Source organism: Haliaeetus leucocephalus, unplaced genomic scaffold (genome assembly GCF_000737465.1).
Source record: "Haliaeetus leucocephalus isolate CR32 unplaced genomic scaffold, Haliaeetus_leucocephalus-4.0 Scaffold657, whole genome shotgun sequence".
In the NCBI taxonomy this organism is placed as follows: domain Eukaryota; kingdom Metazoa; phylum Chordata; class Aves; order Accipitriformes; family Accipitridae; genus Haliaeetus; species Haliaeetus leucocephalus.
The window spans coordinates 659,374-683,929 of record NW_010973093.1 but is presented as its reverse complement, the minus strand read 5'-3'; the positions used below and the strand labels follow the sequence as shown (position 1 = coordinate 683,929).

At 39.1% G+C, this 24,556-nt stretch overlaps 1 protein-coding gene across 2 annotated transcripts in view; it reads left to right on the top strand.

Annotated features, from left to right (window-relative positions):
* Positions 1 to 175: 175 nt before the first annotated feature.
* Positions 176 to 24,556, top strand: part of GRB2 (growth factor receptor-bound protein 2) — a 48,181-nt gene continuing 23,800 nt past the window's right edge. For both annotated transcript variants that reach the window (XM_010579314.1, XM_010579313.1), the window contains exon 1: positions 176 to 411. In XM_010579314.1, coding sequence (XP_010577616.1) covers positions 334 to 411 — 78 coding nt within the window. In that variant the 5' untranslated portion in view covers positions 176 to 333. The remainder of the gene's footprint in view (positions 412 to 24,556) is intronic.

The following is a 24,556-nucleotide window of genomic DNA, read 5'->3' as shown; positions in this document are numbered from 1 at the left end:
GCGGAATTAAAGGACCAGCCGGGGGAGCCGGGCCTGGGCGAGCGGCGGCGGGAGGAAGCGGCGGCCGCGCCGCGCCGGGCGGAGGGAGCGGCTCTGGGCGCGGCCCCGGCCATCGATCCGTGCCACTTCCCCTAATGGCCCGTCTCTTCCTCCTCCTCCCCCTCCCCTAGGGCGGATCGTCCCCCGGCCTCCCTGTATGTGAGAGACGGGGCCGGCGTCTCGGACGGAGCCGGGCCGCGGGAGGGCTGAGCCGGCAGCCGCCGCGGGAGGAGCGGAGGCTTCGGGGAGCGCTTCCTTCCCACCGCCCGCACCGCCGTGCGCGGCAGCCCCAGCATGGAAGCCATCGCCAAGTACGACTTCAAAGCCACCGCGGATGACGAGCTGAGCTTCAAACGGGGGGATATCCTTAAGGTAAGTGGCGGGTAAGGGCCCGGGAGTGTTCCCTCTCTGGCCCTGGGCTTTTCAGCTTCTCTCCGGAGCCTCTTCCTGTCCGTCAGACCTGACCCTCTCTTGCGTCCCCAGAGAACGCCATCTCCTTTTAACAGGGTACCTCAAGATTTCCTCAATCCCAGTCTGACCTCTTTAAGAGCAGGAGAGGCTGTTTCGTTTCTGTGTTAAGCGTGCATCCCAAAGTCTCTCATTTCTGTCTTCTGAGGCTGGAATATTTGAAAACTTAAGTCGTAAATGTGGTAGCAAATAAGCAGAAGTACAAGATCATCTCTGCACTGAATTCCCCTCTAGGAGAGGAAACCCCTTAAAGTAATCAAGATCAATTTGATATTCCTTTCCTTTGCCTCCTGCCAAGGATTCCAGTATCAAAGAACAGTGATTAGATTATTTCTCAGTAGATAATCTTTTAGCATCAGGCTGTCAAATATTGGTGCTGAGTTTTATCTTCAGTCCTGATGAACTCGAGTGATAAGCTTGTGGCTGAATATTTAATGGATCTGTGCAGATGTAAGTAGATGGTGGAGTGCATTAGAGGAATCTGGTCTATGGTTCTTTCAATATATCAAAGGCTGTTTAGACTTCATCTTGGCTATGTTAAAGGAATTTTAAAAATATTTTAATTTCTAAAACTTTATTTAAAAAAAAAACAACAACTGGGCACACAGAACAAGCCCAAAATTTTATTTTGGGAGAAGTAAAATATAAAAAGCCATAGTGATTTGGCCTCAGTGAAGCACATCTCTGAGCATTGTTGCTTCCAAGTAAAAAGAGCTGTATTGTGGAAAGTTTTAATGGGGTTTCATTCAGAGTCAGTATTTCTCCATAATCGTACAAGATGGGCTTTACCTTCCTAGCGTGATGTGTTTACTATTGAAGTATTTTAAGCTGCTGCTTTCTAAAATATTTTGAGTAGAAACTGTTTTGAGAGGTACCTATTCTGCAGATGTAAGGCTGTAACTTTGTGTATGCTGACAAATCAAGTCCTGCAGACCTCAATGGGATTACTCATCTGCTTAAAATTTTTGCCAGGGAAGGGCTTGATTTCAACTACTGTTCTAAGATAAGTTGGAAGAAACAACCTCTACGTGTAAACTTAATATGCATCTTTCATAGCTGATATTTCAATAACATAACTGTGGCTTTGTTAAAAGTGCCTTAATACTGTGTGGCCATCAGCGGATAAAGGTTGCAAAAATGTATCCTGCTTTGAGATTGTTAACTTTTAAAATAAGTGCATCTGTATATATCCTACACATCCCTGGCCCACAATTGGCCTAAAAATGCCTGTTAGACCTGTATACCTCAATTCCAGTGTTTATATAAATTACCAGAATATTTCCTTTTGCTGGTTTTAAACATTTGAGACTGTCAGAATTTTAGAAGTTTTCTGTGATAACCTCATTTATTTTTCTTAACCTGAGCTTCTATTTTGGGTTACTACTAGCTACCCTCAGCTTTTATGGTGTATTTGGAGTACAGCTGAAGTCAGCTTGTAGAAAATGATGAACAGAAAGGAAAAATTAAGTGTAGTGAAATATAGTTTATTTTAAAGTGTATTCTTAATTTCATCTAGTTTGGTATAGAAGTTCACTGAAGTACATGAAAAAAAGTCTTGTAAAATTTACATTCATGTAAAAATACGTTCTCTAAGAATTAAAGGAAAAATAACTTTTTTTTTTTAGACTTTTGAAAGTTTAGTCTGTGCTAAAACTCTTACAACTGTGCACAGTGGCTGATAGTAAGATATTCTTGAGTTGTAGCCACTTGGTGTCATCCCATAGATACAAATTTTGTTACAAAAATAGAAACATGGTGGTATGTATGCTGTTACACTAGTTAATAATTGTATTTTTCCTAGAATACAGAGAGGGATTTTCCTACTCTTCATAAAACCTAGGCTGAACACTTCCTCAAAGCGTTGATGAACAGTTCTACAAACTGTATTTCCTTTCAGCTCATATTCTGAAAATGCTTACAAATGTTACGTATTTACTTCATAGATGAGTAAACTAAGTTATAGAAATAGTAAATTGCTCAAGATTATCACTAAAGTTAGTGAGAACTCCAAGGCTTTCGGGAATCCTTCTTCAGCACATAGTTGAGATGAGTTCTGTGTAGCATGGTAAGGTTCACTGTCTAAAGCTGGCAAATTTCAGACAAATAAGCCAAAACCAATTAGAATTGTTACAATTCACTTTACTCAAACTGACAAACTTCTGTAGTGCTTTGTCACTTTGAAAGTCAGGTTCACTTCAAATGTGTTTCAGGTTGTGGAAATTAATTTCCATCAGACATGCCTGATCTGTTTTGTTAGTACTTTGCTCATGACTGAGGAATCTCAGGGTATCCCATTCATGTGCCTCGTGTGATCCGTCTTATTAATCAGGTCAATCCTGCTGCCCTTGAACGAATAGGAAAGAGAAATAAACTTGTAATATGTTGAATGCACCTGCATGCTTCGCTCTTTAGATAACCCTTGCTGAGGCGCACATGTAATTTGACATGTAGTGAAGACTTCTTTAAATCTAGCTATTAGACACCTGTCTTGATGCACCTCCAGAGAGTTGAGTTAGTTTGATGGCATATAAGATGATGGCAAAGCATTGCTTTGTAGCAAAATGTTGTGCCTTGACCTAACTTTCACGCTAAGGAAAGAACAAAATCTCTAATGCTTTAATTCCCACTCCTTGGAAGTTCACATTTCTCTTTGTGGGGAGAGAAGGCAAAGATGCACACTGTCTGACTCCCTCTGATTTCAGCAGATAACTTGCCTATGATGTCATGGTGCCATTACTGCTGCATACCCACATATTCGGGACTTGATTGAATAGCATTTGAACTGTAGCCATTAAGCTGGTTGTTAGTAATCTTGTGGCTGGTTTCCAAAAGTGAGTGAAGATAGTTGACCTTTGGCTTGCAATTGTAAAACAGCTGAGTGAAGAGGAAAAGTGCTTGGCCTTTTCTTTTGTGGGCGCTATATGGTAAAAGCTGCTTCTATGATTTTTGTAACCCTGGCAGTAGACTGGATCCCGTTACCCTTTTGTCTAGTGGTTCTGTAACAGTGTGTGGTATTGCCATTCAAGAGATGCAAATGGACAGCTTTCTTTAAACTTCTTAAATATGCTAAATGCTACTTACCGAGCATTTTCCAAAGAAAGGAAAGGTTGCTGCTTCCTTCTGTGTCTTCTGACTACAGTACAGTGCTGTAGCTCTCAAGATCGCCATTCTTTTCACGTACAGGTGGTTGCTTCACAAAAGCTCATTGGTGACTGGCATTCTATTGGGGGTATGTGAAGATAGCCTGTCCTGTTATTCAAAAAAGGAAACTGAGGGAATCCTATTTATTTACTGTTTTTCACTTTGAATAGTTGATGGTTGCCATGATGCTTTTTCAGTCTTTTCCCCTTTCACTTGCTGTATTTATTGAAGTTGGGACTAGTTAACTTCAGTCTCTGTCTATATTTGTTGTTCAGGTTTTATGTCCCCAAAAACTATTGTATTTCTAGCAGCTTCTGGTTTTGTTGGCCTTTGTGCTAACTGGCAAGTATCCAGACCTAAAGTGTGCTGATACTTGCTGGTGGTTTGGCAGGAGTGCTGGAGGAGCGGGGGGCGGGGAGAGAAGAAAAATCATAATTCTTTCACTCATCTCCTCATCATTTCTTTTCTTTATTCCTCCTACACCTAATCTGAAGTGTACAGTTAATACCATTGTGCTCTGATAATCATTTCTGCATGGTTAATACAGAAGCGCTGAACATATTCATGAATATCTTGAATATTAGAATTGTGGGGTTTTTTAAAAAAGACTATAGACCACTGCTCCATTTCCTCTTTCTCCTTCTTCTGTTGTAGCGTTGGGGCATAGCCAGGAAGTGATATTCTGAAGAACTGATTAAGTTCCTGTTCCCAGTAGTTATCAGCATAATTAATTCAGGGGCACTTACAGATTGGTTTTATGAGTAAAATTACTCAGGTGGAGCTCTATGTAGAGGGCCATCATCTTTAATTTTGGGGTTTTCACTTTTGTTTGCCACACAAACCAGCTTCCCTATATGCTAAAAGGAGGAATTCCTTGATAGGATTTTGATCACTTGACAATTTTGTTCAGCAAAGTCAAGATTTTTTTCTTTTCCTACTCTGATCATACACTTGGCAGTCACTGCAGGTTCTGTTCACATGATTGTTTGCCACCAGACTTATTTTCTGTCAGCCTTTAAGAGGATTGAGCGTTTGCAAACAGTTGATGCTGAGATGGCATTTTCGGTTCCTGCATGAAAACCATTTTTCTGTGTCTGGATCCAGTGAAACAGTTTTGAATAGAGGGAGGAGTATGATAAACAAGGGGAGCATGGTCTCCCTTTTCTTCTTCCACATCCCTTGTCTTTGACCTCACCTGCATTGGCTGTTATGTCATGGTGTCTGTGCTAGAGAACAGAAATTCATTGCTTGCTGAAGAGTAGTGCAAAGACTTTTTCTCTATTTTGGGTGAATCTGTCTTCACTCTCATCCTTCCTTCTTCTCCCTTCCTTACACACCCCCTTCATCTTTCCCCATTTTTTTGTAAGGGGGTAGACTCAGTGTGGTCTTGATGATTTTAATACATGAGAAACAGTTTTCTGAATTAATGATTCAGGCAAATTGCAAGCACTGTGTGTTTTATAGTGAAATAGGTCAAATATTAGAACAGGTTGCCCAGAGAAGTTGTGGAATCCCCATGCTTGGAGGTACCCAGACAAGTCCCTGAGCACTCTGATCTAATTAGACTTGTTTTGAGCAGGAGGGTGGGTTGGGTGACTTCGGAGGCCCTTCCAACCTATGTTATTCTGTGACTTAGCTGTGAGTGGCAGCTCTGTTGTATGCGATGGTTGATTTGTAAAGGTACGCTTAGGTCATGTTTCTTGGCTGGCAGCCTTGAATGAAGATGATATTTGTCATCAATGTGTGATCAATATAGCAGTCTAAGAAGACAAAACAGAAAATTAGAGACTTATAAAGACAAGTATGATTATCTTAAATGTAGTTGATTTGGCATCCTGGCAATTGGAGATATGTGTTATAAAGAGATGCCGCTATAAGAGGTTGCATTCTTCCAGTCTACCCAGCTATTCAATGCCTATGTTTTTAGTACAAACTTCTCAAATATTGTTCCTCTTATGTATGATAGTAATCTGAGGGTGGGATGTGTTTTATTAGTCAACTTCCCTAGGCATCGAGGGGAAGGGTTGTGGGAAGGAGCTACCTAATCTCCACAAGGCGCATGTGCCCAAAAGAGAACACACTCATGTTCTGTATTTGTAAAAGAGCTTGGACCTGCTTAGAGCAAGATTGCATTGCTGAAGGTGTGTCTGTGCAGAGGACATAAATACGGAGTATTCCAGACTGAAGGTATAAAGTGGTCTTTGCAAGCAAGTGGTAAACACATTCCTCCTTTAAAACGGCACCTTTGTTTTTGTTTAGTAGCTATTTGTGATGATTATTTAAATTTGTCACTGAAAGTGGAGAAAAATTAGCTCTTGTGAGCTGTGTGCTACCTGAAGCCCACTGGAGTTTTGAATGTCAAAGAAGACACTGATTAAAGCTAGTGGTCAGCTCAGCTAATTTTATTATATTGACTTAACACGTATTGCATTCTGTTATAACCAGGGGAAATGATGTTAATTTGAAGTTCAGCTGCCTTTTGCCAATTTAATGGAAGTGCTATTGTTACAGCTTCTCTGTGAGGTCCAGCTTTTGATATGACTGGTGTGACAGACTTCTGGAAAGCGTTAGCATAGATGTATCAGCAAATCAAATTTTGGCTTGCTATATTATTTATCTGCTTTGTTCAACATGCGTGTCAAACTGCAACCAATGTGATTCTCTTTTGGTTTTATTTACTGGCAACACAAAGATGTCATCTCTCCTCTTTGGTTCAGCGATATTTCTCTCATGATAACTGTATGATGAGGGAATGTCTGAGAATTTCAGATCAATAAAATCTGTTATTCTGAGGGACATCCCAGGTGTTAATGGACTAACTTTGATTTAGGTTTTTTTTAATGAAAATGGTAAAAGTTTAATCACAGCTGGGGGAAGAAAAGAGTGATTATGGCTTCTAGTGGCATGTATAAAGGATTGAGAGTGTCATACTTTTCCAGTTTCTGTGAAGAGCCCTGCTAATTGGGGCTACTACTGTTTGTAGTGAAATTCAGACTTTTCCGATTTCTCACTACAATCAATAAGGATCCAACTAAGTGAGGGGAGATAAGGAATCCAATTTGTCTGTGTACAGCTCAGCCTAACATAAGCAGTGAGCTGTATGGCCCCTTGATAAAATCCCTTGTGCTTTACAGTTGTCAGTGGCTATATACCAGAAATGAATAACTAAAGCTTAAACCTGAGGAAAAAATGTGCTGGGCAAAACTAATTCTATTTATTTGAAAATGAAAGAAAATTAAGCATTGGTCCCCTAATAACACTGGAGCCAAAAGTCTTATAATCTCACATTGAGCAAAAAGAGAATGTAATTTACCAAACCTGATGAATTTTACAATAGAAATCTAAACCAGAAGAACTGCTAAAGATAACATTAGGATATTTTCATGATTGCTGTGAGACTGAACTCTTGTATTAATTTAAGGCTATTAAACCGATGATACCAGATTTCCATACTTAACTTGTTGGTTACCTCTGAATTAAAACCTTTGTTAAACTGTTAATAATTTTATTTATGTAGGTCTTGAAAGGTTTGAAAAATTAAAGCTAGTTCTAGAACCATAACAATAAACAACTTTAAAAAAAACCAAAGACCACCCCTACCCCCCCACCTCCCCCCCCCCAAAAAAAAGGCACATTTGAAGCCATTCATGTAATGGGCATTAGCAAAGAATTTGGCAACATAGATGAGCTAGTTGAGATGAGGTTTTGAGTTTTTCCTGTGTAACTGTGTAGCATCATGTTTCTTCTGGTCTGTGGTGTTGAACTGCAGAATGTCCTTTCCAGGTTTGACAGCAGAGTGTTGTTAAAGCAATAAGGAGAACTGAGAGGAGTCTGCCGCACCCCTCTGCACAGAGGTTTATGGGTATGTCTGCATTCCGTAGTCACGAGATGGGACTGTATCTTCTGTAGCTATATCCAAGCTAACTTTCAGGTAGCTGGCGTAATGATAACCACGTTATAGGATTCAACATGATTTACAAAACTTACACAGGACTCTGGATGAATACTTAGCCTGTGCTTAGTTCTGTGTGTTACAGGGTGTGTGATGCCTTAAAGTCTGAGCTAGCTACTCTGGAGGTCTTAATTAGCAAGATGTGTAGCAAAGGATAAGCCTATTTCCTTTCTTCCTCCCCCTCCCCCTCACTCACTTCTTTCAGTGCTGGTGGGATAGGGGCTAGCCAGAGAGATGAAGCAGTGAATATAATGTTTAGGTAGAAAAGTGACCAAGGAATTGCATTTGTTCTTCCTCTGATGCCTAACCTTGCGGACATAGAAATGGAGCTTTTGTGTAGTCATCCATTTCACTGGGGCACTAGTGAAAAGAGGCACTAGGTCTCAGTGTTTTGTTATTTTTTACTTGCTTTATTTAGCATTTTGTTAGGAAAGCTGCCTTTGATCTCTGTAATTTCCAGTTTTCTCTGAAAATTCTGTTAAATTCAAAATGCAAATGCGTAGATGACTTGTATGCATTCTGCGTTTCTACGCAGATCAGCAAATTGATACTGCAGTAGTCTGATACACAAGTTCTTATCTGCAGCTTTATCCCACAGCAGTTCTTGCTCTTTCATTTCCTTTGCTGGCCCTGCAGTGGCAGTTAATATTATCTTCCAAGTTGGGCAAACATCAGTGACTAGAAGATACACAAGGAAGTAAAAATGTGGTTTTTAGATGCTTTGGGAGAGAAAAATAGGATAGGAGAATACTTCCTATTATTTTTTTAGGGGCTTTTTTTTTTTTATTATCTACAGCTTGGGGAATGCTGTATAAAGTTGTTCCTTTCCCTCAAATAGCCATATCTTTTTAGATGGAACAGCAACATTGTTGATCTCAATCTGTCAAGCTTCAAGCTGCACTTCATCACGTTCTAGGCTTATGCCCTGTTGCTGAGTATTTAAGGCACTGCTCATGAGTGGCACATGCCTTCAACTTTGAAGTCATCTTGTAACACCTCATGAGAGTAGGTGTTCAAATGGAATAGAAAAACGGTTGTGAAGCAGACTGTCTGCGGTGGAGCCTGAACTTGTTCCCATGTCTTATACGCATGATTGGTGCCACCATCTGACAACTCAAGTGAGAATTGGTTTAACAAACTTAAGAATGTGTTTTTTTTCATGGTGACATGCACTAAACACATGGGGTTGTACAGCTGAGCTCTAATAGAGCAAAAAGTGAACTGACAATCTCCAAAACTGCTCCTGATAATTATTTTTAGGATATTTATTATATTCCTGAAACCCAGATGCTACTCTACAATACTTCCTGATTAGTTACTAGATGCATCTGAAATTTGCATTTTAAGTGGTTGTGTTCATAATTTTCCTCAGCCTGTACTTCCCTCCTTACTAAAAGAATAATGTTTTTCTATAGATACTAAATAAAAGCCCATTTAAAAAATGTCTTAAGTGTCTTGAAGAGCCTAAAGAATGATTGCTCACTTGAGTTTCCGTACCTGATCTTGGATCCTTTTGTCTCTGGTTATTTGAGGTTGTGAAAACAAATAGACAGTCCTGTTACTGAAGATTCATCAAATCGGTCAGTTTTTTGATCCCATGGGGTCAGGTCAGGATGGTGACTGGAATAATGCAGAAGTTAGGACAGCTATTTTTGTCTAGGAAATAGATTGTCAGCCTCTGTAGAGTAATTAATTTATAATTGTGATGTTCAAACTTTACTGACCTTTATAAATAAAATATAGAAAGAGACTATGTAACAGAATAGCTTTATTCTGTTTGTACCTGCTGAATTTAGCTTCTTTGCATGCGTTTGTGTCAGCATGCATGCTTTGTTGTGAACTGCATGTTGGCTTTACTGCAGCTGGACCTCATGCAGGGAGCAGAAAGCTTTTTTTTTTTTTTTTTTTTTCAGTTCAGCTGAACTGTTATTATACTGTTAGTCTCTAAAACCTCTTATTTAAATAATTTGTCTCTGGAATTCATACTTTCTGCATTGAGCCAACCTACTTCTTGCTCTAACTTGTACTAAAACTCTACAGGTTTACATGTGGAGGAAAAAAAAAAGTGCTGCTGTTATGCAAAATTGTTTCCCTTGGGAGGAAAGGGGGGAATTCTTCATGAGTTATGTATGAGCCAGCAGGTTCCACTGATCATGGCAGCTCTGCTAGCGCAGAAGACTTGTGGTCTAGGCTAGTCAGTCCTCTGGTTTGTGAGAAATTGGCACAAAATTTTAAACTCTTGCAACTCTTGCTGAGGTTGAGTAGGTTTTTCTATTATAAATCCTTATGTGCAGTCAAATTTTGAGTATTCTTTTGTTACCTACACTTCTTTAGCATAAATATGAAAATTATATTTTAACCATTTGATCTGGCTTTTACTTTCTGCTGTTAACAGTAGATTATGGTCTGCTTGGAAAGAGCTATGCTTAGATTCCAGGTTTAAGTGAATTTATTTCAGAATACTAGGAAGAATTTTAAGCTGCAGAAGTGTGCCTCTTTTGCTAGTTCCTCTAGAAAATCTGTTGCTTTTACTTAAGAGGTATATCCCTGAGCTCCCGTGTGGTTCAGGTCTTGTGCTCTAATCTTTACTACTACTGGGGGAATAACTAATTGGGGGGGGGAAACTCCCAAATTCTTCGGGATAGAGGGGGAGGGGAAGGCAAGGCAAACAAGTGCTCAAAGTGTGTCCTACAGTTGCAAAGGAAGGGAAGAAACAAATGCAAGGAGGAAAATGAGGAAGTGGCAGCTGTAATGGAGACAAGTACAATGAAAACTTAGAGGTAAAATTTGGCATTTAAAATGTTGTGGTTCCCAACCTTGCCTTCAGACAGCACTTGAATATTGGCGAGATGAACATCAGCTTGACAAACGTGTCTTGTTGAGGCAGTATCAGGAATACCTGTTGTGCATATATTCCACAGCTGAATTTTATGTTTCTGTAATGTTTTGCATGTCCTTGAAGAATACTTTGTCAAGATGTATCCTTAGCCCTGGAAGTGATAAAGCATGGGCTGGCAATTCAGGCTTTCTTCTGACCACTGGAATGGAGGAAGCAGAAGTTGCTTCTGCTTCCTCCTTGCCTTCACTTCTGTCCTTATTTCTTAAAATATATTTTGCACCAATGCCTCTGCCCTACCTCTAATGAAGCTATAGTTTGTCAAAAACTAACGTCTGGATTTTCTGCTTTGACTGTTTGTACCAGGGTGCTTAAACTTTCTTCCAGCATCAAGCTGTCTTGACACTTACTTACTCCTTAGCAGGAAGTGATACATTCCTCAGTTTTTTCTTGAAAATTGCCTTTTAGGTTAAGAGTGTAACTTGCTCTCTGCCAGGATGGATAGATGAAGACTGTTGTGACTTTACCTAGGAGGACCCAGTTTGAAACTAACAACTCTGTTTACAAGATCACAAAAAATAGAGATAACCAAAGTGATTATGGTTGACACAGCTTTCCTGGCTTCCACCCCTTCCTTTACAGCTTGTTACATCTTGAACTCTTGCAAGCTGTTACCTTCACTCAGTTTGTTTAGGTAACGTGAAAAGGAAGAACATAGGTAAAAAGAGGCTTCCAATGTTTCTATAAACTTTCTTGAGCTTTCTTTTCCTTCAAAAGTTTGTGTCTCATTCCACCTGTCTCTGTTTGGATTACAAACACGTGCATGATGCTGCAGTAAGATTAGAGAAGCTGTTGATGCTATTTGCATTATGAGTAATACGTTCCTGTAAAACTTATTTGTCGAGAAGAAAAAATTAACTTTCAAAAAAGCTGAAGGTATTAAACATAAGGTAATATGTTGGTAAAAGAGCTGCTCTACAGTCTGGTCAGCTACTGAAAGCTACCCATGGGTGACTTATGTGAGTTGCAGATTAGCATTCTGTGGAAATGTTTGAGCTACCCCACAAGAGTATAGTTCTAGACCCTTTGGGGCTTCCTAGTTTAAAGTCCTCACAAACCAAATATGGTTATACCATTTTCTTAGTTTGCCTTGAATCAAACTGGATTTAGCTGGTTTTGTTCAGGATTGCAGTCCAAAATGAGAAGTCTGGCCGTACCTAATCCAACTCTTGTAAAACCACCTGTTTTCCTTCAGTCATGATCCCCAACCCCCCTAATTTACTAATTGGGGCGTGGGGGGGAGGGGGCATCATCCAAATGAGTGGAGCTAGCTTTTGTGTCCTAATGCAGGGAACAAGTAACACTGCTGGGCTCTGCTTGGGTTTGGCAAGGTTTTTCAGCACTATCATAGGCAGATTTGAGCTGACCTTTTACGTGGCATTTGCACCATGTTGCCAACTACCTGTATTAGTCAGCTTTCTCATACTTACTCTTTGTTGCCACAAATAATAATAGGTTTATTATACCTTTATAATGGATTTTGCTTTAGACTTTCTCCTATGGAAGTAAATTCTACCCTTTCTAATGTTAAAATACTGCCCCGTATCATTCTGGGAGTGGTTCCCATCTGAAGTGAATTATATGCAATTTTCATGATTAAAAGTAATAGAAAACTCTTTACACGTATAATGCTCCTCTGCTCTTTTCTGAATATCTGTACTATTTGCCATTGGAGACTGGCCTAGATGGACCCCTTGAGTGCTGGCTGTATTGGGTGAGACATTTAGCACTGGACATAATCTTCCTCCTTGTATAAGGTCTTGGATTCCTATAGCCAAGCTTTAGTGACTTTCTCAGCTGGAGGCTGTATCTGGACTACTGTGTTTTAGCAGCCACTGATGGCCACACCTTGGATGTATCTTTCTAAACCCATTTTGAGTCCATCTGTACATTATACCATTAAATTCTCATAACGTAAACATGTACTGTGTGGAAAAAAAGTTATTTGCTTTGTTGGTTTGAAACATGCTGCCTGGGAATTTTATTGACTTTTTTTTTCCTCTTCTGTCCTCCTCCCCTTGCAAGAGGTAGTAGGAAAACACCTCTCACCATACTTCTCATAGGGAGAATAGATTTGCAAATGTCCTCTTGTCTTTGTTGCTTTTTTTCTCCAAAGGAAGTCAGGGGAGTCTGATATCCTATAGTGCAAAAACCATTGCATACTTCAATTTATGCTTCCTTTCTCAACTTTTTTAGTTCATTTTAGTATTTTTTGAGATGGGTTGAGTGTAGGTACTCAAGAGTATTCAGGGGCTGACACAACAGATTTACAGTGTCAAAATATTTGTCAACTTTTCTGTTCTTTCTTAACAGAATATTAGGTAATTTTTCTAATTTATTTTTAGATTACTACCCCCATGATTCCAGGACATTTGCTGAGGAGTAACAGTTTGTTTAAAACCTAAACCTTCATTTAGTTACAGTTCTTGAGGTTTTTGGTTGTGTTTTTCCTCATCAGTGTTAGTTTGCATATTATATTTAATCTGACATTACCTGTGCCACTTACCAATTTTAAGGTTTGAGTACACTTAATAACTGTCTTGGCGACCTTTGCTACTTCACCCCTCTGTCGCCTTCTCAGATCACTCGTGAAGCTGTTGAACAGTGCAGCCCTTCCTGGGATCCCTGTGGTACAGCCTCCCTCCACTGTGGACACTGACCCTTTGGTTTCCCTGTTAACCTTATATTCAGCCCCTGAGGCTGGGGGGGGTGGGGGACGGTTCCTGTGTTGTTAATGAGTACGTTTGTGGAGATGAGTAGCTGAAAACATGAGTTGTTTTTTTAAAATGAAGCAACCCACATAAAACCTAGAAAAGCCTGAGTCTTGGCCTTGCAACTATTCTAGTTTATCTCAATTAGTGATTCATCTGTCTTCTATATGGAGTTATATTTTTGTTCTCTCTTGCCACTGATTAAATGGAGGTCTGAGGTGAAGACTGCTTTTTGCTTTTATAGCTTTGCCAGAAGAGCCCAGCTTCTGAACAGCTGCTTGAGAAAGTCAACTTAATTGGATAGCTGTATTTCCAGGGAGGTTTTATGGCTGCATACTAGCAATATTGCTGCAAACCAGCTGGGACCAACTGGCATCTGTCGTGATGCGAGATATGTATTTAGTATCTTGAGATAAGGCCTGATCCTGGTTTCTGAGTACATTAGTGAGATGGCTTCCACATATTGAGGTCTTCCCAGAACTCCACTTTTGGGAAAGTTTTTGAATGCATCCACACTAACGCATGGTCTAAAAATCCCATTTTGTTGTGTAGGAACGATTGACCCCTTGTCAGGGCCCTGGGGGGAGTCTTTTGTGGTCCAGGCATTGATCTCCTGATTGGAATCTCCCAGTAAGGGAGAGTTTTAGTGCCTTAGCTTTTACTGAGACTTACAATGGAGATATTGTGCTACTATAATGTACTTGGGAGCTTAAATTAGTCTGTGGTCAAATAATATACCCTAGGGTGTCAGTGACCTGCATTATGATATCCCTTCCAGGTTATTGCAATGGAGCCATAACGAGTTCTATTCTTGTTTTAATTTGTTCTTGACCTGGAACAGTTCTTCTAATTTGAGACACTAATTAGGAGATGGTTTTAGTTATCTCTGATCTTTTCTGTAAAGAATTTGGTGCCTCAGCTGTCTTGACTTTAGGATTCTGGAGCAAGTTACTGCTTTTGGCATTTAGTATCTGCATTTCTGCATTATTTATGTGAGGAGACTCTGATTTTCTTTTTTGCCCATAAGCCAAGAAAGCAGCAATAGACTTTTGTAGAGATTGCTGGTGTTTCTAATAGTATGTTACATTAATTAAAAAAAACCAAAAACGTATCAATACTTATTTGTCAGTTTTGTATTTTTCTGTTCCGCTGAGATATTATACATAGTGCATCTTTTTAAATTAAAAAAATTATTCCTGAATTAGTATACTCTTTTTCTTCCTAACCCTGAGTAACTTTGGATGAGTGTTTTTTTTCCCAGTCCATGTGATAGTGACCTGCAATGGCTATTGTAGGCTCAGCATCTTAAATATACAAAGTTCTCCTATTCTAACTTGGTGTGAGCAAATTCCATTTAAATGTTTTATTTTCCTTTTATTGAGAGAATTGGACATAAACTAATGCAATTTTATTAGCTCTGAAGTGAAAGAGGAACTTTATAACATAAGGGGAATTTTTTAAAACATTGCTTTGAACTGCAGATGTTGCCTCCCCCTTTTTTTTTAATGCTCTTCATTTTCCCCTCTCCCCTCCCCTGCAGTGCATAATTCAGAAGTTTACTTTCAGTAAGCCTCCACAACTGTGGTTTTGGACTTTTTCTGAGGTAGAATGCAAATTAAACTTGCTTTGGAGTTCTTGGGCCTTGCACTTTCCCAGTTTTAAGTCAGAGTAGGAATGCTGTTTTGACACTGGAACGAGTATATGTTACAGACCATCAGGCAGCTCTCTGGCATGCGTGTAGTCCTTACTGTATGGTGGTTGTCTTTCCTCCTTTGAAAAAGAGGACATTATTGGTATCTTTCCAGTTTTTGCCGTTCATAATGACTTCTGGCATTCCGTATGGGCTTCTTTTGGGGGTTAGATGTAGGCCATTTAGTTCTGATAGCTTTCCTTGTTTTAAGGGAATGATCCTTATTCTTCAACATCTAATTCCTTGTTTATGGTTCAGATGTCCTTGTCTCCAACTCCTCAGTCTTGTCATTAGTTATCAAAGCATGTTTTTTTCAGTCTACTGAGGAGTGTGTATTTTTACAGGCTCTGGTGGGGTGTTTTTCTTTTCTTTTTGAAAGGCTAATCTTTCCTGTTTTGCCAGAAATTGTTGTGCTTTTTATGGTTAAATTGAGGCCATTATAATTCTGAATTTTGTTATTCCAATTTTGTGAGTACATAATTGTGGGTGTTTCATTCTGTATGCTATTCGTTCTCCAGAAATCGAACCATAATCTAATGATGAGTTTGGAGAAGAAAGAAAAGTGGATTGGTGTTGGAGTAAATCAACACTTTTAACTAAGGCCTTGTTGTGACCCAAAAATAGGCTAAACTTAAATGTCATTAAAAGATTTCTGGTACATAATAATTCATTATTCCATAGTAGACTGAAAACAATCATACATTTCTTAAAGTTATCATGAATTAAAGATCAACATGAGACATTAGTACACCAACTCTATTCTGTGTTTTTATAGAATTTGGTGAGTTTGCCCTATTGAGGTTTACATATGCTAAAGGCATAAATGGCTATAAAAGCACTGAAGAAGCTTTGTGCAGAAAAGGCTAGCATTTTTGGCAGTTGTGTAAAAAGCTGGGATGATTGTAGGTAAGTGTATCTCAAGTCTTCCTAATTAAAATGACTGAGGATACGATGTCAAGAATATTGACATATAAGTTGTATCCCTCATGATCAAAAAGCTAAGGAAACCTGGAAAAGAAATGAAAGGTTTATATCTGAAACAAGTTGGTTTGGGCACTATGTAGATTTAGAAGGATAACTGAGCATAACCAGTTTGTGTGATCTGGTTTTAGTGGCTTTTAAAATTGTTAGAAACGTTTCTCAAAACAACCTGTGAAGCAGAGTTGTGATTAAATGTATTTTCACAAAGGTTATTTAGCTGCAAAATCCACTGAAATCCATTTTTTCTTTTTTTTTTTCCCCTGGGTATTTTTTTTGATCTAATGTCTTTGCCTTGTTGACTGTTGTTTTGAAACTTAAGTTTGCTTCCTGCATGCCAGGAAGTTTGAATTTGGAGTGTACCTGATGCCTTTGGTTTACAAGGGTCTTTCAGTATATCTGTTATTTGAAATCTTTTTCTCGTAGAAGAACAAGAAATGACCAAAGTTGCTGGGTGAAAGCTCCGTTGTATCTCATAACAACATCCAGTGGTGGCTTGAGCAATCTGTAAGAATGGACTGTTTGAACTGTCTTTGAACTTCAGGTTATTAAGGCAACACCAGCATAATCCTGGGTGTTTCTTTTTTTAAACTGATCAGGTTGGTTGTTTTTTGTTTGGTATTTTTTGTTTTTTAAGGTGTGGCTGATGATCTGCTGGGAGGTGCACCTGTCCATTGAAACATGGGTGCAAGAAAACGGTGATGTGCCATCTCAGGCTTTTAAAAGCAAGTCCCCTAAAAATAATTTTCCATTAAAGGGCCTCTTTATTATCCTTTCTTTCTTCCTTATTCAGTGTTATGTGGGCAGGAAAATCATTGGTGCTAATGTAACGTTGTACAGTAAAGCTGCATCTCATTTCTTGTTTGGCTCTGTTTTATGAGATTGGAGACATTCTGTGAAATGTTTTTAAGTGGATATAATGTTCTAGAGCCAATGGTGCAAACTGCCTTCAGTTTGCTTAGTTTGATACGTACACTTATGCTCTCGTAAAGGTTTGCAAGATCTCTTGGTGTGCTTTGCATTATGCAAATGTGACAGGAATGAGTCAGATGATATTCTGTGTTCTGATTAGAAACCATTTGCAAGTGTCTTCCTCCTGTGTGCGTGTCCCACTAGAGAGGAAGTCTTGAGCAGTTTTGCAGTTACTGGAAAACAAAGAGTTCCCGTCTCTCTTAAATATTCTCACTCTCTGAAGATCAGCCAGACCAAGTACCCAAGAACCTATACATTTTCTCTCCAATTTGAGATGTTGCTAGACATAAGTCAGTAAAAACAGATTAAATAAACTATATCAATCAAAAATATGCTAATAAAAACCATCGCTCTGCAGCTGACAAATCTTTTCTCTGATGAATATAGTTGCAGTCCCTTAGTGGTAAATTAGTATTCTAGGTGCCTGAAATGGTGGGGTTTTATACTGTGGAAAACTGAGCTCTTACATCATGCGAAGCCAAAATGTTGTTAATTGCATGCACTGAAATTGCCTTGATTTGTACAGGGAAAGATAAGCTTCATTAATTTCTCTTTATTTTAGTCAATGCTGATTTATAACTGAATTTATAATCTAGTTATGAAGGTGTCTTGTTTTAAGCAAGGGTTTGTTTACATGCAATTGGATTAAGATTCTGATAGGGAGCAAAAAATCTTCCCTGCCAGGACGCTAACATTACACAACGGTTGGTTTTGCTGTTCTTTTCATGTGAATGGGATTGTCTGACCAGCCCTGTGGAACTGATGTGATCAGATCTCCTCTTCTAGCTTTTCTCAGTGAACCATCCCAAAATGAAATGGGTGATGTGCTTTTTGCAGATCTGCATGTCTTCCCCACAAAGGAGGGTTAAATTTAACATGTTAAATGCACAGATAAGAGGTGAGGCAGCAAGTTATGCATACATACAAACAGGGTTGAGGCAATAGAAAGAGCTTTGTGTGGATACCAAATTATTAATTGTGGCTATGTCTATATAATACGTCACAAAATCACGAGGGCTGTGAGAGCGTGAACAGGCTTTTTGTGGGCTGAATTAAGATGATGTAAAATTATTGGCTAAGAGCAGATGCATGCAAACTGCTAATGTGCTCTAAGAGTTGTGAGAGTAATTAGTCTGAACTGACAGGTGAACCTGCTTGGTAAGAGATTGGATCTTGTGGTGCCTTTTTTTTTTTTGCCTTTCTCATGTCTTTGCATAACTAGCTTACAATGCTGCTAAACTTCACATCAAACCTCAAAGGTCTCATGTTGCAGGCTTTGATTTAGAGAGTCTGAGGCTTTTGCTGACCTACAGGGTAGGGGTTTTTTTCTGGAAAAAGTTAGGAGCTGTTAGCGGCTTGAAAAATAATTTTCCATTTATCTAATAGCCAATGGTCTGTTTTTAATTCCTTGGATGATTTCTTGCTTACCTCTGTTTCCCTTAACAGTGTTATTTAATCTCAAGGCATCTTCCTGATCCTATTTAGTGCTAAAATATAGCATGCTTTTCTTTCTTTTCTCTAAGTTTCCCTATTGCTGATTCTTGGCCAGGTTCCGCTGAGGTAGCTGGATAGTGGCCACCATAATCACTCTCAGCTATGTTGTATATCTGAGGCTATTTCATGCTTCCCCTCTCCCCCCTGCCAATATTCATATCCTGCAGAATAGAAGAGTTAAGGGGTCATTCCATGCTGCATCTCTTTAATATGCTGTCTTAAACCAAGATTAAAACTGTCCCTTCCTGCGACTGCTTTGTGTCACACTGGTCGCAGATGCAAATTGCTATCTTAACAGTGTTTATCCACTTTGTAGTAAAAATCAATAAGCAGTCTTTAGTCACATGGAGTTTTGAGATCTTTGTTTTTCAAATGATTGGCTCTTTACTCACTTTTTTTCCAGTTAAAGCATCTGGGAACAGTATTGGCTAGAGTTTCAGTAAATTAGTCTCTTAGTCTTTAATATTCTGCAACATATTAAAATTACATTTATATATTACTTTTTCTTATTGCTTATGCAGTCTGTATTTGGAGATGCCTCATTCTCCCTTCCAAGATGTTATATTAGAATTGGTTAAATAGGTACGAATCTAGCAAAATATTGACTTACAGCTATGGTGAACCTTGAAAAGCTGCCTATTCTAGGAAATTGGCCTCCTGTTATCTCTGATTTCATGCTTTTTCCATCTGTCTCAAAATGAAGAGATTAGGGCTGATCCTAGCTATGTGTGTGAGGCAGATTATGGTAATCTTATTATTCTGATCTCATTACACTTAGTCTCTAGATTTGAAAATGTCCTGGGTTTAACCCTTTCTTCAACAGCTACAAAAAATTTAGTGAAAAGGTAGTTGAGGCATGTTCTGCAAATGTCAGATTAAATGGTTATATCATCCTGAAATATCAAGCTCTCAAAGACTTTCCTACTTAGAGTAGTACACTTAGTTGTTGTTTTGGGGTTTGTTTTGTCTAAACAGACTGTCTAAAATGATGAGTAAATCAACTCATTTGAGTTGCAAAGGATTAAATTCCCCCTATATATATATGATGAAAAATTAGTAATGGTTATTAAGAATTCCATTTTCAGTTTAATACTTCAGGGAATCTAAAATAAGAGCACCTTCTGGAGATCCTTAGTTCATGACAGGTCAGAATTATTTTTTTCTAGTTTTCTGAAAAGAAATGGGATTTTCCAGAGTTTTGTCCCAGTGTTTGACACACAAAAATATAAAAATGAATGGAGTGTCTCCTGATCTCATTACAAGTACACAGAATTTAATGCAAGATGCTGGAAAATATGTAGCTGTGTATTTTAAATGAAGAAGGGACTACTGAATTGGAGCACAGAATTCCCTAGCTTTTCAGTATCTACAGCACAACTTTGCTATTGTTACTGGGAGGTCAAATTTAATTGATTGCAAAGGGTTAACTTTCTAGTCTGTGGAGAAAGGGACTCTTTTCTGCACTAGGCTAATACCTTTGCCTGAGAACACTAATGCAAACATTGTCAGGTGAACTTTGAGGATTACAAGAGGTCTTTGTCTTCAACTTGTGGAGGAAGCTCTGTCCTTTCTGCACATTTTCAGGCACCAGTTATGAAACAACTGTTATTGCTTCTTCAGGCCTGTAAATGAAAACAAAGCAAAATTACATCTGCTGATTGTGGGAGTTAAAAAGCAAATATGATTCTCTGTCTTATTTGTATTATATTGTAACTCCTGTTTGAACAGATTCATAGGATACTTGAGATTTTATTGTATTACACTGATGGACTTCTAGATTAGATACTGCAGGGAACTCTTTAAAAGCATTTAAATATTGCTCTGACTATTCTACTGGTCATCTTTGAACATCAAGCATATTTGCCAGTTCCCATCCTGAAATTGCATTTAGAGGACAGGGAGGAATATTGGAAATGAAGGGGAAAAGATGTGTTAGTATGTCAAAGCTGGGATAGAAGGAAGCAAGTTCCTTCTACTTCTGTATTTGTTCTGTCATTTTTATAGGTCATCTAAATTGGACCTTTTTGTAGAATGATATATGTTGTTACACCTGGTTTTGCTTAGAAAGAAGCATGCAATGCAGGAATATCGCTTAAATTGCTGCCCCAACTGCCTAGAGTACATTGAGTGTATCACTCTTAATTAAGCTTCATTGTTTTGTAGTACAGGGACCACTTGAGCTTTTCCTCTAGTTGCTAATTCCTGTGCTCTGTTGACATGAAATTCACGTAAGTGACCAAGCTCCATTGGGACTGAGCAAGTTGGCAAAAATGGAGCTCTTGCAAATAAAGGTTTTTTTTTATTTCACTCTGTTCAGTCTTCACTAACTTCCCCAACACTTGGGCCAGCACAGGATGGGGATGAGTGCAGAAGTGAGAATCAATGGCTGGAGGGAAGAAAGTATTGGGAGAAGCTTAACTTAGCTCTGTCACAAACTTCACTTGTGGAATCACTGCCTTGGGGACATGTCTTTGCTTTATGAACAGGATATTCTGTTTTGTGTGTCACTCTTGTGGTAATGCAGACATTTGTAGAGTTGCACTGTGAACTGGTCAGGGAAGAAAGCCAGCAGTGTAGAGGGGTTCGTTGTTTTTTTTGTTTTGTGTTGGGTTTTTTGTTGTTGCTTTTGGTTTGGTTTTTTGTTGGGTTTTTTGTTTTGGTTTGGTTTTTTTAGCTAAGATTGTCTTTGATTTTGTTTAAAGTAGTTGTGCTGGCTGCACTGGGGAAAGACCAGCTTTGGCATTGGAGTTGGATCAGTGTACCCTGAGCTAGCATTTCTGCTGAAGACTTTTGCGGCTGTCAAACTGCAGTCTTCATTCCTGCCCTCGGGCTATACATTTGGCTGAGTCTCATGATGGCAGAGCAACGTTCTCTTGGCGATTATAGAGCAGCCCTTTCTTTTTGGAACTTGAGTTATTTTTCGTGCTGTTCTCAAGAACTCCTTAAAAATTTGCCTTACCAAAAATGCTGCTTCTATTGTGTATTCACACTGGGTGGTGATGGTTGTTTTGCTTTGAGTGCTGAGTTGCTGGCAATGTTTTAATATATTTTTAGATAACAGTGAAGTATTTGTTTTTCAAGTGAGAGGTAGGAAATTGCAAAGAATAAAGAATTGCATGAGCTGGCTTAGCGATAGCATGGCTGTTTCATTTGGGGTAGTGGAGGAGGAATGGGGGAGTAGCTGGTGATGTAAGGGCTGTTGCTGTGACACTCCCCAGTAATAATTTCTGTGAGGAGCTGTAAAGGGTTGAAGGAAAAAAAAAAAAGTTGAGTATTTGTTGACTTTGATGCTTGATATGAGTCATAGCTTCTCTCTTGTAAGAGGGGAGTAATTCAAATGAGCACAGTGAACCCTTACTGTAGCAAATGCAAAACTTCTCTTTTTCCTCCCCTGAACTTCATTCTTGACAAAGCAGGGGATAGATTGCAGTCAGTCTGAGTAAAGGGTTGTCTCTATAAAAAAGAACCATGAGACTCCAGCATAAAATTCTAGCAGAGTTGTGGAAGCTCTGCATTGATGAGGCAAGTCTTTTATTTGTGGTACCTGTTGGTTTAAAGCAACTGCAGTAAGCCTTACATCTGAAAGGTTCACATAGGCTTGAGGTTGGAGGCTGATTTTTCATAACATAGTAGAAAAGTGGAGGGGCTTCCTGTAGTATTTTAAGTTCTATTTTCTGGTCTAGTTATCACTAGTTGGTGTTTTCCATTTTGGTGGTGTGTGAAGTCTGCTTAATAAAGATCTGTGTCTTCCGTGCCACAAGCATTTATATCTTTTTGTTCTCCATCAGTATGCCTGGTAAATTTTATGGCCAAAGCTAAATTATGCTTTCCTAAAGGTGCAGATGCAACTGCTGTTGCTGGTCCTGACAACAATAGGAAATACTGCTTCTTTGCATGGACTGACAGTTGTATGTAGAGGGATTCTTAGATCCTGTCCAGAGCACTGATGTTGCTTTGCAGCGATGGCTCATAAAATCCTGTGTGGAACTTTAAAAATTTTCATTTTTCATCTGAAAATGAGATTTCAACACCATTTACTTAACTTTTTTCAGTAGGAGAGGGATTGAAATGCATGGGTGGGGAGTTACACATGCATTTTCAAGTTGGGGGAAATGCAGTTCAAATAGGTGGTGGTAATACTATTCTTAGATCACTAAGGCTGTAAACCCTTTTTGGTGCTAACAGGAAATGGCAGACTTCAGCTTCATTGGCCAAAGGGATCAGCCTTTGCAGCTGGGGTCTGAACTGAATAGTGATGACATTTGGGGCAGCTGTCTCGAGGTAGTGGAATGTGGACTTTTCCTTCTTATGTACTTTCAAATGCAAATTGTAGAGTATGCTTTAGGGACTGGCAGGAAAGTACACGTGTGTCTTAGGTATGCAAGAAATTAGCAAATATTGATTGTTCATAGTAAATACTGATTGTTCAATTGCTGCAGAAAGGATATTGCAGTTAACACTCACTTGACATCCTATGTTGGATGAGTTTTGTGCACTGGTATTAACATGTAATTTTTAAACATCTAGTCATAAAGCCCTGCTCTTTTTCATGTGTGCAGTTTTGCAATGTGTAGTTGAAGAGATTACTTTTGCTATGCATGTCAGTGATGTAACCTGTAAAGAATTAAACTTGTCAGAAGGACCAACAGCTGTCATTGTTGAAGGTATGGAGCAGAAAAAGAGACTTGCTCGGCCCACCAGTATTTGTTGTAAGTGTCCCTGAACCTGATAGCAGTTTCATGCATCAAGTCTGGTGGTTTTTCTGTCTATGCTGCAGAAATCTTCAGATGTCTCTTGCCAGGATCAGTGTGAGGCTTGGCTTAACATGGCTGGCTGACCTGAAGTTAACTTTTCTTTCCATCTTATCCATTAAAGGTCCCAGCTTCAATTTGTATACAGCTTGAAAAAAAGCTGTCTTAACACTTGCCCAAATAAGCCTGTTGTCAGAAGACACAAATACCTCTGTAAGCCTCAGCTGAGCCCCTCACTCCTGCTTCCCCATTTCCCTTCCTCCCACTCCCAGTCAGTTGAGTCTTGGGTTTTTGCTGCCCCTTTGCCAGACTACCCATGTGCTGCTACTAGAATTCTTGTCCATCTCTTCCCATAGTCTGCTCTGTTTAACTCTGCCTACATAAAACTTTAAGCCAGTGGAACTATTAATTCTTGCATATGTAAGTTTTGGGGTTGTTTATTGCAACAATTGTAGAGCAGGTCTTTTTTTTTGTCTTTTGAAACTGGAACGAAGGGTGTTTCCTTCATGGCAGTGCCTGCTCAAGCAGTCCTGCCCTATTCCTTTCCTTCCCGTCTCCTCAGTCGCTTGCTTCAGTTCCAGAGTTGTACCCTGTACTTGCTGGTATAGCTATCTGTGTAGCCAACCAGTCAACTGAGACAGGTGAAAAATACACCACCTCCCTAAACTGTTCTGCAGATCAGTTCCCCAATCTGTTGAACTACATAAGTGTCTGTTACCACTGCACGGAGTGCATGTGGGAGGGTGCAGCCACACGGCACTGACTGCATAAACCAACTCAAACAGTACTGCTGCCAAACATCTAGCCACTACAGACTGATAGTGTAGCCTCTGAGTTTGTAGCTGGGTAGGAATTCATGCTCAGAAGTATGAATTAACTAGTAAGATTATTGATTCTGAGGTCAAGATGCATACAATATCAGTATTAATTAACAATTTTGTTGCTGAGTGTTTTGAGAGATGCCTGCAAACATCCTCAGTCCTGGATGGAGGCTTAAGTCATCTGGATTTTGGCTTATAGCTCTGTGTTTAGTTGAATAAATATTCTACCTTTCAAGGCGTAACTTAACAACTGTGTTTTTTGAGGACCATCAATAAGAGACTTGAAATGTGCAAAAGTTCAGTAATATCAGAATAACTGAAGTGTTGCATAGCTTTTCAAATACATATTTTTTTAATATGGTGTATCAGGTGTAATTAACCGAGGGAACTTTGTTCTATAGGTAATTAGTTGTCAAATACTATTCCTGATATCTTCCTGGCAAAGAGCTGAGTAAGACTGTTTCACACTCTGTAAAATTTACAAAGCTATGAAATATTAAGCAATCAATATTAAATGCAAGAATCGATGCTAGTAGAATCCTAAAGCCTTTAAATTTTAAAACCAGATGAAGCAAAGTTAAGGTCTTTATTGCTCTGTTAACTTGTCTGCACTGTAAAATGAATGAATAATAAATACTGTAAT